The 14,045-nt window shown below is 38.9% G+C and overlaps 1 protein-coding gene across 8 annotated transcripts in view; it reads left to right on the top strand.

Annotated features, from left to right (window-relative positions):
- The window catches only part of LOC136858342 (transcription factor SPT20 homolog), a 615,333-nt gene that overhangs the window by 190,880 nt on the left and 410,408 nt on the right, over window positions 1-14,045 (top strand). For all 8 annotated transcript variants that reach the window (XR_010858631.2, XM_067137808.2, XM_067137810.2 and 5 more), the window contains 2 exons: window positions 3,887-4,044; window positions 4,302-4,498. Coding sequence is in view for 7 of the 8 variants with exons in the window: in XM_067137808.2 (XP_066993909.2) it covers window positions 3,887-4,044; window positions 4,302-4,498 (355 nt within the window). In the remaining variant the exon portion in view is untranslated. The remainder of the gene's footprint in view (window positions 1-3,886; window positions 4,045-4,301; window positions 4,499-14,045) is intronic.

Consider the following 14,045-nt stretch of genomic DNA (forward strand, 5'->3'; position numbering starts at 1 on the left):
TGGAAGGAATATTTTGAAAATCCTCTCAACGTAAAAGGGTATCTTCCTTTTGATGTGGCAAACAACCGAGCTCATGGGAAGGAGGACAATGATGTTGGTGATTACACTAGATTAAGTGGAAAGGATGGTAAATGAGCTACATTGTCATAAAGCAGCAGGAAGAGATGAAATTAGACCTAAAATTGTGAAGTATAGTGGGAAGGCAGGGAGAAAATGGCTTAATAGAGTAATATGATTAGCATGGCATGTTAGTAAGGTAACAAAAATAGTAATTGCACCTATCTATAAGCAAGGGAACAGGAAGGATTGCAACAACTATCAAGGTATCTCATTAATCAGTATACCAGGCAAAGGGAGAGTGCAATCAGTGGTTGAGAGGAAGGTGGATGTGGTTTCAGACCACAGGATCATATTTTCAGTATGCCGCAGGTAATTGTTTGCCATACTGGGGGACTATGGAATTAAAGGTAGATTATTAAAATCAATCAAAGGCATTTATGTTGACAATTGGGCTTCAGTGAGAATTGATGGTAGAATGAGTTCTTGGTTCAGGAGTTAGACAAGGCTGTAATCTTTCACCTTTGTTGTTTGTAGTTTACATGGATCATCTGTTAAAGGTATTAAGTGGCAGGGAGGGATTCATTTAGGTGAAAATGTAGTGAGCAGTCTGGCCTTTGTTGACGTTTCGGTCTTAATGGCAGATTGTGCCGAAAGCCTGCAGTCTAATATCTTGGAACTTTAAAATAGGTGCAATGAGTATGGTATGGAGATTAGCATTTCTAAGACTAAATTGATGTCAGCAGGTAAGAAATCCAAGAGAATTGAATGTCAGATTGAGAATACAAATCTGGAACAGGTAGATAATTTCAAATATTTAGGAGGTGTATTCTCCCAGGATGGTAGTATAGTGATATTGAATCAAGGTGCAGTAAAGCTAATGCAGTGAGCTTGCAGTTGCGATCAACAGTATTCTGTAAGAAGGAAGTCAGCTCCCGGACCAAACTACTGTATCTTTACATTGGTCTGCTTTCAGACCAACTTTGCTTTATGGGAGTGAAAGCTGGGTGAACTCAGGATATCTTATTCATAAGCTAGAAAGAAGTAACAGGCATGAAAGAAGCGAGAATGATTGCTAGTACAAACAGGGGGGATAATGGGAGGAGGATACTCAGACCCTGGAAATAAAGGCTAAGGTAGGAATTAACACGATGGATGAAGCTGTACACATAAAGTGGCTTCAGTGGTGGGGTCATGTGGGGCGAATGGAGGAGGATAGGTTACCTAGGAAAATAATGGACTTTGTTATGGAGGGTAAGAGAAGCAGAGGGAGACAAAGAGGACAATGGTTAGACTCAGTTTCTTTCAATTTAAAGATAAGAGGTATAGAACTAAACAAGGCCACAGTACTAGTTACAAATAGAGGATTGTGGTGGTGATAAGTAAATTCACAGAGGCTTGTAGACTGAATGCTAAAAGTCATAACAGTCTAAATGAAGTATGTATGTATGTATGTATGTATGTATGTATGTATGTATGTATGTATGTATGTATGTATGTATTATTATTATTATTATTATTATTATTATTATTATTATTATTCTCCTCCTTCTTCTTCTTCTTCTTCTTCTTCTTCTTCTTCTTCTTCTTCTTCTTGTCCTTTTCATCCACGTTTGGGTACAACAGATCAGTCAGTGGTTAGTGAGTCATGTTCTCCTGTCTTCCCAGTACCTTTTCATCCTTTCAGTTATTATTATTGGTAGCAAATTCTCCCAATATTGGAAGATGTTAAGCAAATAACTCAGTCAATTCTTCTGTTGTTTCTTCTTGTTGTTCCAATAGGCGTTCATTCTTTCCAAGAAGGCTTTACATTCTTCCGACCACTTTGGTGTGTACTGTTTTTGTTGTGGTTGCTCTAATATAGCTTTCCAGTTGTTTACTTTGTGTCTGAAGATATCTCTAGATTATTATTATTATTATTATTATTATTATTATTATTATTATTATTATTATTATTATTATTCCTTGTTTCTAAATGTTATTTTGAATCATCAAATGATAGTTTCAAATTTGCAAAACTGATCACAGTGTAATACATGTCGGCAATTTGATTTCATGTTTGCCGCCTTTCCATTGTTGATGACAGAGATCTGCAAAATTTTTCCTCCTAATCGGGATGTAATTTCTGCTTAGTAAAATCACCTGCGTGGAAAAAATGAATACATAATATAACGTATTGTATTATATACGGCTCAGTCACATTCCTATGACCAACGGCTAGAAGTGCAATCTGCAGCGCGTAGCCCATAACATATACCCTATGAAGTGGCCTGGTGAAGCGGGTATATAATGTGATCGACATGCTGGCTGTACACATCGAACTTTCTGCTATCGTGGATAAGGGAAGCAGTTCAACAAAGTTGCAAAAAAGGGATGATCATCGGCTTTAAGGTCAAGGAAGGCAGCAGTTCGGAAATTGCGATGTTTGTGAACTGTTCACATGCCTCTGTGGTAAAAGTGTACCATAAGTGGATCAATATCACCATTCATGGAACCGAGCTCGATAGCTGCAGTCACTTAAGTGCGGCCTGTATCCAGTATTCGGGAGATAGTGGGTTTGAGCCCCACTGTCGGCAGCCCTGAAGATGGTTTTCCATGGTTTCTCATTTTCACACTAGGCTGTACCTTAATCAAGGCCATGGCCGCTTCCTTCCCAATCCTAGGCCCTCCCTGTCCCATCGTCGCCATAAGACCTATCTGTGTCGAAGCGACGTAAAAAAAAAATCATGGAAACTGCAGAGTTTCATGCTTCATCGATATCCAAGGTGAATGTCGACTACGACAGTCTGTGACGACCAACCAGCAGGCTGCAGTGAAACAGCTCACCATCCAAATGAACCAGGGGGAGTATTCAGACATGTTTTTACCACAACAATTCAGCAAACCTTTCTGTGAATGTGGCTCTGGAGTATACCGAGAGTCACTGCACCCATGCTAACACAGTTACATTGACAAAAATATTTGCAGTTTACTCGACAGTATGTGGACTGGACCACTGATGATTGGCGACGGGTAGCCTTCTTTGACAAGTCATGTTTTCAATTGCCTAGAATGGATAGACATTAGTATGTCTGGTGAGGAATGTCGAATCAGCATCCTGCAACCATTGCTGGACAAACACATGCGGTGGGTGCAGTGTTATGCTCTAGGGAATTTTCTCATGGTATTCTCTAGGTCCCATCATCCATGTGGAAGGCACTCTTGGATCAATTTGGTTATGAGTCCATCCTCGGTGATCACATCCACCTGTACATGATGATTGTCTTGACGTATCTTGATATCGGGAGGATGGGGTCTTCCAGCATGATAATGCACCTTGCCACATGGCTAGAAGTGACCGCACATGGCGGGAAGAGCATGATCAAGATTTCATAGTTCTTTCCCGGCCCCCCAGAGAACTCTGATCTCATGCCATCATGTTCACTCTCTGTCTCCTCCACCACGCACCCTCAACAGGTGTGGGATGCCCTGCAGACAGCATGGCTCCAGATACTCAAGGAGATATATCAGCACTTGACTGAACCACTACCAGCACATCTAGCTGATGTCCGTGCTGCAAAGGGTGGTTAATTGGGATATACCCTATAATTGGGATACTAGCTGGGTGGGGGTCTTTATAATGTGATCTGACTGTGTAATATATGATTGAAAATACGTTATAACATGCAATTAAACATCACATAGTGCAGTATAATAATGTATTATAGCAGTATACAGTAAATGTTTGCATATGAGAAGGAATTGTGATGTGACAGGGGGTGCTCTCCCACTAAATCTGCACCTTCCTGCTGGTATGCTAATATATGTGTAATTTATTATGGTCTTTCAGTGGCTCTTCAGAAGATTGAAGAGTTAATCCTCCAGGCCCAGCAACAACATATGGAACAGTTGCCTCCTCTAGGCCGCCCTAGCAAGTTTAAGATGGGTCCTCCACAACAAAGCATGCCACCTCCACTTATGAGTATCCATACTGCTATGCCATCCATGGTAAGGATCTTTTTTAAATTGTGCTTATTAAAAAGGAAGTTTTTCAATTTTGATATTTTTTTTGTCATCCTTATTTTCAGAAGCATTATGTAGATACCTTGGAATGTGAGGACATTTTCAGTTAGCTTAAGTTTTATAAAAATATAAATTTTCCAATCATGGGTTGAAATGAAATGAGAAATTAAGATATTGATGACTTGTGAAGTTTTTAAAAATGTCTGTATATTAGATGTATTATAAGAATGATTTATTTTTAGGATAAAGTCCTGATTGGTTTGGATCATGCTCCACCATCTTTTGATCTGCGCAATAAACTTATTGGACAAGGTGGAGCAAACTTGCACTACATTCGTAATGAAACTGGAGCAATGGTAACTCTTAGAGGCAAGGGCTCTGGATTCATTGAGCCTACTACAGGAGCAGAGTCTCTTGAGCCTCTGCATCTCTGTGTTGAGTAAGTTTAACTCTCAAAAATTTAATGTATCTTATTAGAAAATGTTTCCTCAACTTGTCTTGTTGAAAATTGAGTACGACAGGCAATTTACTGTCAATCTCTTTTCCTTATTGTATCTAAAAGAAGAAAATGGAATGCTGTTATAAAAATCTTTGGTAAGAAACTTTAAGAGGCATGTTAGGACATGTTTAACAGTATCACCAGTTTGTTAATACAGTTCTCTTTGTTTTCAATTTTGACTAATCTTTAAAACCCAACAATGTCTGGTCTGGTTTTTTTTATTACATGTCATCCTTTGATGCCTGAGTATGTATCATTCTTCATGTTCATAAGATAACATAGATTTTGCTGAAGTATTAAGTATTCATGGGGACCAACTCCCTCTATGGATCAGTGGTGGAGTGTCAGCCTCAGGATCCTAAAATTGTGGGTTTAAACCCGGCAGAGATTGTTGGATTTTTCAAGGCTGGAAAAAAAGTTCATTCGGCGCTCTGTGTGATACATAGTCAGCAAGCAAAGGATCTCTGATGAGACACTGGGTATTTATGCGAAAAGTTATTTATTTCTCTGGCATCTGCTGTAGTAAAACATAATTTCAAAATTGACATCAAGGCAGCCTATATGGTGTCAAATCAGAGTATCTGCACATTGTGACTGAGACCACATCATCATCATCATCATCATCATCATTGTATATCTGTTTGTAGTGTTCATGTTCATGTACCAGATTATTTAATTGCTCTGTCATTTATAGTTATGTTGAGATTTAACTGATAAACTCTTGAGTGAAAAATCAATAAATTTTATTGTAAATTTCTGTGCTAATTGATTGAACATTATAATGACAATAACAACAAGTATGGCAACAAAATGAAAGTCATGCTATTTGCTGATGACATCTGTATATGGGGAGATTCCAAGGAGGCACTTCAGGATCAGCTCAGTGCATGGACAGTAGCAGCTAAAGGGTACGGCCTAAGATTCAGTCAGGAAAAAAGTGAAGTGTTGGTTATGCAGAGAAATGGTCAACCTGAAGGTTACATTGAAATCGAGGGTAAACAGCTGAAGATATCCAACAAATTCAAATATCTAGGAAGCATATCAGCAACAGGCTCCATTGAAGATGAACTTACCAGCAGGATTCAAGCTGGAGGAACATTCTATACAGTTATCTGAGACCTAATATAGAACCCAAAAGTACCATTGAAATGCAAGCAAGTAATTTATCTGATTTATTACATGCCAATTTTGACATATGGGAGTGAGACCTGGACCATAAGGAAAAAGGATGACGCAAGGATTCAGAAAGCTGAAATGAGATTTGTCCGAGCAATGTCTGGCAAAACAAGACGAGATAAAATTCATAATTAGGACATCAGGGACATGGCTTAGGTTGGCAGAATGCAGGATAACATAACTCTGCGTAGACTCACATGGTATGGTCACATGCAAAGGTTGGATCCTGATCGCATACCCAGAAAAATGTATGATCTGCAGTTAAAATATTCAAGACCAAGAAGGCGGCCAAGAATGCGATATACAGACATGGTGAAAAACGACATTCAGCAGCGAGGAGGGGACTGGGACAACAGTGAAGAAAGAGAAAAGTACAAAGACAAAAGTTGGTGGAGGGGCTTCATTCGCCAACCCATTGTATAGATGGAATGACGTGGGATATGTATGTATGTATGTATAACATACTGATACTGATTGGGTCATGCTATATATTGTCCCCATGGCAGAGGTCAGCGGCGAGCAACAAGACACTGCACGGGTGCTTGGAAAGAATTGACCTTAAATTAACATGAATCTCAGGGGAAAATAAAAATGATTTGGTGAATAAAAGCGCATATCAAATTTCAAAATACCAACATAATTTATTCAAAATAAAGATGCCATCCTAATGAGCTATGGTAACGGAAATGATTATTACGTTAACATTGAATTAATTCTTGATCTCGAGGTGACATAGAAATAACGCAAATAAAAGGAGTTGTGTATGTAAAATACAGTCTATCCATGCAACAAAATTGTTTAAACAGCATTAAATTTCCTTCCTGAAGTTTTTGCATTAATTTTAACAATTTTAGGAATGCTCGTGTGTAGAAATCAAATACTCGCACACAGATCTGGAAAAGCGAATGTTCAAAGATTAAATTCAGCTGAATGAACGGTGAAAATAATTACTGAAGTTAAATCCTGCCCTCCAATTAGCTTGAAATGCATTCTGCCATTAATGAAATTTTTACAATAATTATTGCATTAATTCTTGCATTAAATTTTCAACATTAATTATTATATTCATTTTCAAAATTAATTGTGCTTCTTAAATTAAATCACATTAAATCGACATGTGAAGTATATTTACAATAAATAGAAATGAGGATTCCACCTAATCAATACATATTTATTTGTATGTGACTATTTATATTGAACCCTTTCTGGCCTGGGATACAAAGCCATGGTGAAAGCAAAGTTCAAGTATTCATGACAACAGATGTGGCAACGCCCAGGGCCTGTGCAGGATTCAAACGCACACTTCTCTGCACCCTTGATCTTGATAACTGGATCTCCTGGGGTGGTTTGTCTGAATCTAGAAATTTATATCTAGCTTACAGGCTTAAGGGTGTGGAGGAAATTCAGGACGCACTATTCTACGGCAAAATGAAATTCTTCCAATAGGAACAAACTAAAATTTAATGTCCTTGGCAAAATAAAAGTAATACTTTAAGATAATATACATGCTTACATGAGTCTTTGGGACCATACTACAGAGTACATACAACTCCAAAATACATACATTAACAAAAAAATAATAATTTACCAGTCAAGATGATTGTTAGACATTTTTACTCAGATAAATGCATCCCCAATATAATATCTAATAAATTACTGTAATTATGAATGCGTCAGCGAAACCTACATGACATTCCCCTCGACACTGGGAACCAAGTTACAACTAAACAAGAAAAACACTTGAAACTGGTTGAGTGGTCAATGTCCCCACTTTACCATTAATTTTAAAAAATCTAAAAAAAAAATGAAACTACATACATAATACAGTGGTCCACTACTTGGGACAGAGATATACGAACTCAGCATCATCACGTGAGTAAAGTCAGAATTTACTCAGAACATACAATCAAATCACTTGCATAAGCAGTCAAGAAACACAAAGAAAATTAAAAATACAAATTCAATAACTGGTTGTATGTATATATCTGTTCAGGTCAAAGAAACCCAGGCGATTTCATATTGGTTGTGCCAGGATTCGAATCGTGAATCTTCTGGTATCGTAGCGGGTTGCTGAAAGAAAAACCCTATCTATTTTATTTGCGAAAAGGGTTTATCACCTAAATTCATTAATTAATTGCCTGGCCCTACAGCCGAACACTTTCTTTGTATACGAAACAAACTTAACGCATTTACAACTCCTTTGTGACAGAGAATACGATTTTGGTCACAGGTCTGTCTTTTACCGTAATACAGTTCTCCCCTCAGCCATACATTTCAGAGTGACAGCCGAAACAGATGGGAAACTAAGCCCACCAGTCTTCTTTTCGCTCACAAGTTCCCTTTTAAAATCTCAACTCTGCGTGACCTCACACAATATTCTAAACTTCTCATTATATTAAAAACAAATCACATGCTTTTAAACTTTTCATATAAATGACCGTAGCAATACCCTTTGGTAAGACAGCAAATCACAACTTTAAATAACTAGATCGTTTAAAGGGATCTTCCCACTATTTAATTCATACTGACACAGACTCAAGAAATACAGACCGGGGTTTGTGACCTGAGCACGCCGAAGAATAACAAAGAAACAACGCTTTTAAACTTGAAGATCAGTCATGTAAGAAATATTATATACTTCTTTAAAATGCCGGGGAATGGAGGAATTAATATAAATGCTTCCTTACGGAAATCCCTATCTAAATGGAGGTCGTAGATTCGAATCCCAGCGTTGTTCATAATACATCATCCAGCATATCTGTATCCAAGGAGCTTATGCTACAAATCTACTACTAATCTGATATTTAAAAGAAAATGTATCGAGTGCATTCCTACTTCAAGAGAAAAATACATGCATTAATTATACTCTATTTACATGCAGTGACTATAGGCCTACTATATATTCTATCACCTTAATCTTTAACCTAATGCACTCACAAAGTAAATTTTAAGTGTCTATTCTAAAAATAATAAAAACTGTACATCTAACCCGCTCCCAAATGAATTACACGATCACTGTAACCCAATGGTTAAAATGAATAATTTACACTGATTTCTCCATGATTTCTAGCAAATCAACAATAACTCACTCAACAAGCTTCCTACGCTAAGCCCTTATATATAATTTTCTTTTGAAAAGTACATCCTAATCTACTATTGACTTATTTACAAGCTACGCATTCATAAATACTAATAACGGAATGATGCACGGAATGATGCCTTCCATTTGAGTCTCGGGTGGACCCATGCTGGGAGACTTTAGACCTCCATATCAGCAACATCATCATTGGTATACCAAGGGTCCAGAGCTGGGTAGCTGTTTCTTCGAACATGGTTGATCTCTCGTTCTCCACTGAAAACACTGTTACACCAACACAGAATATTATCCACTCATGAACTTAATGTTACAATCACCCTTTATAATGATCTCAGGGCTACCGTCACGCACAGAAGTTATGCCCTGTTATCTGTTAAACAATAATCATAATCAGTTTTAAATGCTATAGAACTTATTCCATATTTGATCGCTCTCAAACACATTTGTGTATTGGTTTCCGAATACGAGCTTATATCTCTCAAATCATCCCCGCACAAAGGAACTGATTCTGGTGACGAGTGACGTGGAGCAAGCTCCGAGACTATTTCCCGACTGAAGTGGGGTGCGCCTTCGGATGGTCTATTTATTAAGGCTGGCACAAGATGGCTGTCCCTAGACTCCTCCCAGAGAGAACATCAATCTTTTCCATTGATATTGCGAATATCAGTGAAGTAATGCGCTCGAGAGGTAGCTAAACGTATTTCATGAATATTGATTGTATGCGGAAACTACTCCGCTCGTAAACTTTCTTGCAATATCCATAGCATCATCCCTGCCTCTTAAGCAATTGCGGGATTCCCCGCAACAGGCAACATGTTCCGTGTATCGCGTGGGGACGCTTTCTTTATGTGATAGTCACTATTGCATAATTTAAATTCCACGGGATATTTAGCATACCCCTTTTGGACAATCTCTCTACATAATTCCAAAGATGCATGTGGTGTCATTTGTTCTCCTAATCATAGTATAATTTGAGGTGCAAATATAATCTCACCCCAACTTTTCGTCCCGTTAGGCTGGCTCTCCACATAAAATTTCTGTGCAGAATGTTGGCTATCCGCGATTTTCGCCCCCACGGTATTATCATGTGGTACGCGATCGAGATCTGCCCTCTTCTGTTCGTGTCACACAGTTATCTCTATCTCACTCGCTCCTTGGAACTTCCCTTGGTTTTCAGTGCTCACACGTTTCCCCTCTCAGATCCGCGCACGCTAAATACAGAACATGGTTAATAAAATTTTGAATGTGTGTGCCTGGATCACTAATTCATGGCTCTGATACAACACAATATACATTGTGATTTCTGCAGATGGCCAGATCTGTTGTTACTACACTGCCGAGATAACAGATCTGATGTACTTGTTGCAACTTGAATCCATCTAGAGTGATGTTAGAACGGATGTTCTGTCGACTAGCAGGCAACACTGTCAATTTGGACTTGCTTATCTTGAGACAAAATTGCTTGAATATAGCATTCCAGTCATTCAGCTTCTGTTGTACTTCATCCTCACTATCACCCCATACCGCCACATCACTTTATATTGGACACACTTGGCAATATCAAATGTCTGTTGGTGCCTCAGGAGTACATCTGCCTTTATGCCTCGACAAAGTAAATGTGTCATCTCCCCTAGATGGTTGATGATATCATAGAGTATGCGATGGTCTGGGTGAGCATCGAAGGCAGAGTCAATGTGCCATTGCGAGAGAGTATGTCAGAGTGAGTGAGGGTTGTAATGTACTTGGTGTATTGAGGCACTGCTCGTCTGAAGCGGAAGTCAGCTGTTCAGTTGAGGTAATGAATTGTAATAACAACACTATTACACAATTTTCACGTACAGGCATGTGAATTATGAAGAAAATTATCAGAATGAATTGTAAATGTTATCAATTAAATAAATTTTATGTAATTAGTATAGCACACATTAAGATATGTAGTTACTTACCCGTAATTATTTCCTAGTGGTACTGTTGTTCGTCTTTCTTACAATGTTCTAGAGATTTCCATTACTGGCACATCACCAATTTTTCTTTGCATCAGTACTGTGATATTTTCTTGTAATGCATATTTTACTATGATCCATGGATGGGACTACTAATAGACTATGGCTTTTAATGTCATCTTTTGTTCGACACAAGTGCAGTTTTGAAACCATTTTAAGTTTCATTAATTTTGTGATCTACTAGTTTTTATTCCAAATCCACTTGACCATTTATCAGATATCTAATGTTTGGACTTTTAAATGTGTACACTAGTGTATTTTATGTGTTCGTATTTGTAGCTGTAACTCAGAAGGTTTAACACCCCCCCCCCCCCATTTGTTACGTCACTATGCCCTAATGCTAATTTTACGATTAATAGCTGAGAATGACCGCTATGTACGGTTGAAACTAGTACGGTTTGTTTGTACCGGGCGAGTTGGCCGTGCACGTAGAGGCGCGCGGCTGTGAGCTTGCATCCTAGGCCTTTCCTATCCCATCGTCGCCATAAGACCTATCTGTGTCGGTGCGACGTAAAGCCCCTAGCAAAAAAAAAAATTTCTGTTTGTGAGTTAACTATGTGTTGATTAGGTGGATAATAAAGTTTTTGTAAAAATGAAGTATACGCGACCTCGGTTAAAATCCTTTTGTTATTTCTAATCTTCTTCCAGTTGAAGTGTAACTCTTTTACAATACTTCTCAAACTGATACAACCAGATTGGAAACCAATCCTCTCTCTTGAGACAGGTCGTAATTTAGGTATTGATGGAATTCGAAACCGACTTTCAACCTATTAGGTCGTGTTACGTACATTTAGTACATGTTGAAGAGATGTTAAGTACAGAACAAAAATGGCCAACCAGACACCAGTGGGATCCGAACCCACAACCTCCCAATTTTGTGTCGGTTGCTCTACCAGTTGAGCTATAGTGGCCTAGGCCATCTTTGTTCTGTTGGAAAGGATCTAAGCTACAGGTCTGGTACTACTACCATCACACTGTAGAGTGCGTTTAAGTTGCCCGTTGAGGGTCAAGTCAATGAATATTGAATTTTCACGACCGCAACCAACCTTGCCCCTTCTCTTCTTAAGGCTAGGATTGGGAAGGTCTGTGGCCTTAATGAAGGTACAGCCCCAGCATTTGCATCGTGTGAAAATGGGAAACAACAGAAAACCATCTTCAGGGTTGCCGACAGTGGGATTCAACCTCACTACCTCCTGAATGCAAGCTCACAGTTGCGTGACTACAGTATAACCGCATGGCCAACTTACTCGGTTAAAATTCTCTTGACTCTCCTCTACAACACTTTGTTGCATCTGCTATTTTTTGTTGTTGTACTTTCAACAACTCCCTTCTGTACTGTTCCTGTGTTTTATTCTTTCTGTCCTCAGCTTCCTTATTCATAAAACTATGAACACTGAAGAATATCTTGCGTTTCTTCCTCTTGTCACAAACTTCAGTTTAGAATTTTCAGCTGCATAATTGACTTTGGGCACAATTGGTAGGAATATCTTCTGACAGTTTTGTTTAGCTACTGGCAGTACTTGCTCAGTCAAGTCTGTCACAAGAAGCAGCCCCTTCTGCTCTCTTTCCACCTCTCTTCTGCATTCCACTAGTATACTAGCTGTCAATCAACATGCGATAGGTCCGCCAGCTGGCTTTGTCTTATGTTTCAAGTGCCAAATTGATTTGAGGCAGTTATAAAATGTGTACTACAGCAGTGATAAACAACAGTCACGAACAGTGAAACTGTACGCAAATTACAAGATTCTAAATCTGGCGCTTAAGATGTAATGACTGTTGCTTATGATAACCTGATGTTCTGTATATTACTTGATGGTGTTTATGATAATTTCTTTTTTTGTTGTTTTTACTTTCTAGATTCATTTGACAGTTATGATACTTTGCCAGCATGTGCAGTGGAGTCCGGTTGACATACACTAGTGTCCAAAAGTTAAGCATAATCACTAAACTAGGCCCTACCACCTGATAGGAATGTCAGACGGATTGCTGAACAAACGGAAGCTGACTCACACACCATAGGTGACACAACTTGTCCAAAAACAGTGTCAGAAAGGTTCTGATCGCTAAGGTACACCTTTGACAACAACTAATAAAACTTGGCAGTGTCTTCCACAACCAAATATGCTTTTATTAGGGTGTATGGTTACCCCTAATGGCCAGACATGCTTCGCAGTGATGTGGCATGCTCTCTATCAGATGGTTCAAGAGCTCTTGTGGCAGTCGATCCCATTCCTCCGAAAAGGCAATGAGAAGGTCTTGGAGGGTCCTTGATGGAGGCTGACGGGATGCAATTCGTCTCCCCAATGCATCGCAGGCATTGCACGCTGGTCAGTCCATGCGATGAATGTCTTTCCCAGCCAGATATTCATCCACCAGAGCAGCGCAGTGCGGTCGGGCATTATCGTCCATTAAGAGGAAGTCTGGACGAAGCGCACCTCTGAAGAGTTGAACATGTGGTCTTAGTACCTCATCCCTGTATCTCCCTACCGTTCTTACCACCTACACTTCCTTCAAAAACCAACTGAACAACTCCTGGGTGACTTAAGATGTGTCCTATCATTCTATCTCTTCTTCTCGTCAAATTTAGCCAAATCGATCTCCTCTCGCCAATTCGATTCAGTATCTCTTCATTCGTGATTCGATCTATTCATCTCACCTTCAGCATTCTTCTGTAACACCACATTTCAAAAGCTTCTATTCTCTTTCTTTCTGAGCTAGTTATCGTCCATGTTTCACTTCCATACAATGCCACGCTCCACACAAAAGTCTTCAAAAACATCTTTCTAATTCCGATATCAATGTTTGAAGTGAGCAAATTTCTTTTCTTAAGAAAGCTCTTCCTTGCTTGTGCTAATCTGCATTTTATGTCCTCCTTATTCTGCCATCGTTAGTTATTTTACTACCCAAGTAACAATATTCATCTATTTCCTTTAAGACTTCATTTCCTAATTTAATATTTCCTACATCACCTGCCTTCATTCGACTGCACTCCATTACTTTTGTTTTGGACCTGTATATTTTCATCTTGAACTCCTTACCCAAGACTTCATGCATACCATTCAGCAGCTTCTCGAGATCTTCTGCAGTCTCAGATAAAATAACAATATCATCGGCAAATCTCAAGGTTTTGATTTCCTCTCCTTGGATTGTGATTCCCTTTCCAAATTCCTCTTTGATTTCCTTCACTGCCTGTTGTATGTAAACATTGAAA

Source organism: Anabrus simplex, chromosome 1 (assembly GCF_040414725.1).
Source record: "Anabrus simplex isolate iqAnaSimp1 chromosome 1, ASM4041472v1, whole genome shotgun sequence".
NCBI classification, from domain to species: Eukaryota; Metazoa; Arthropoda; class Insecta; order Orthoptera; family Tettigoniidae; genus Anabrus; species Anabrus simplex.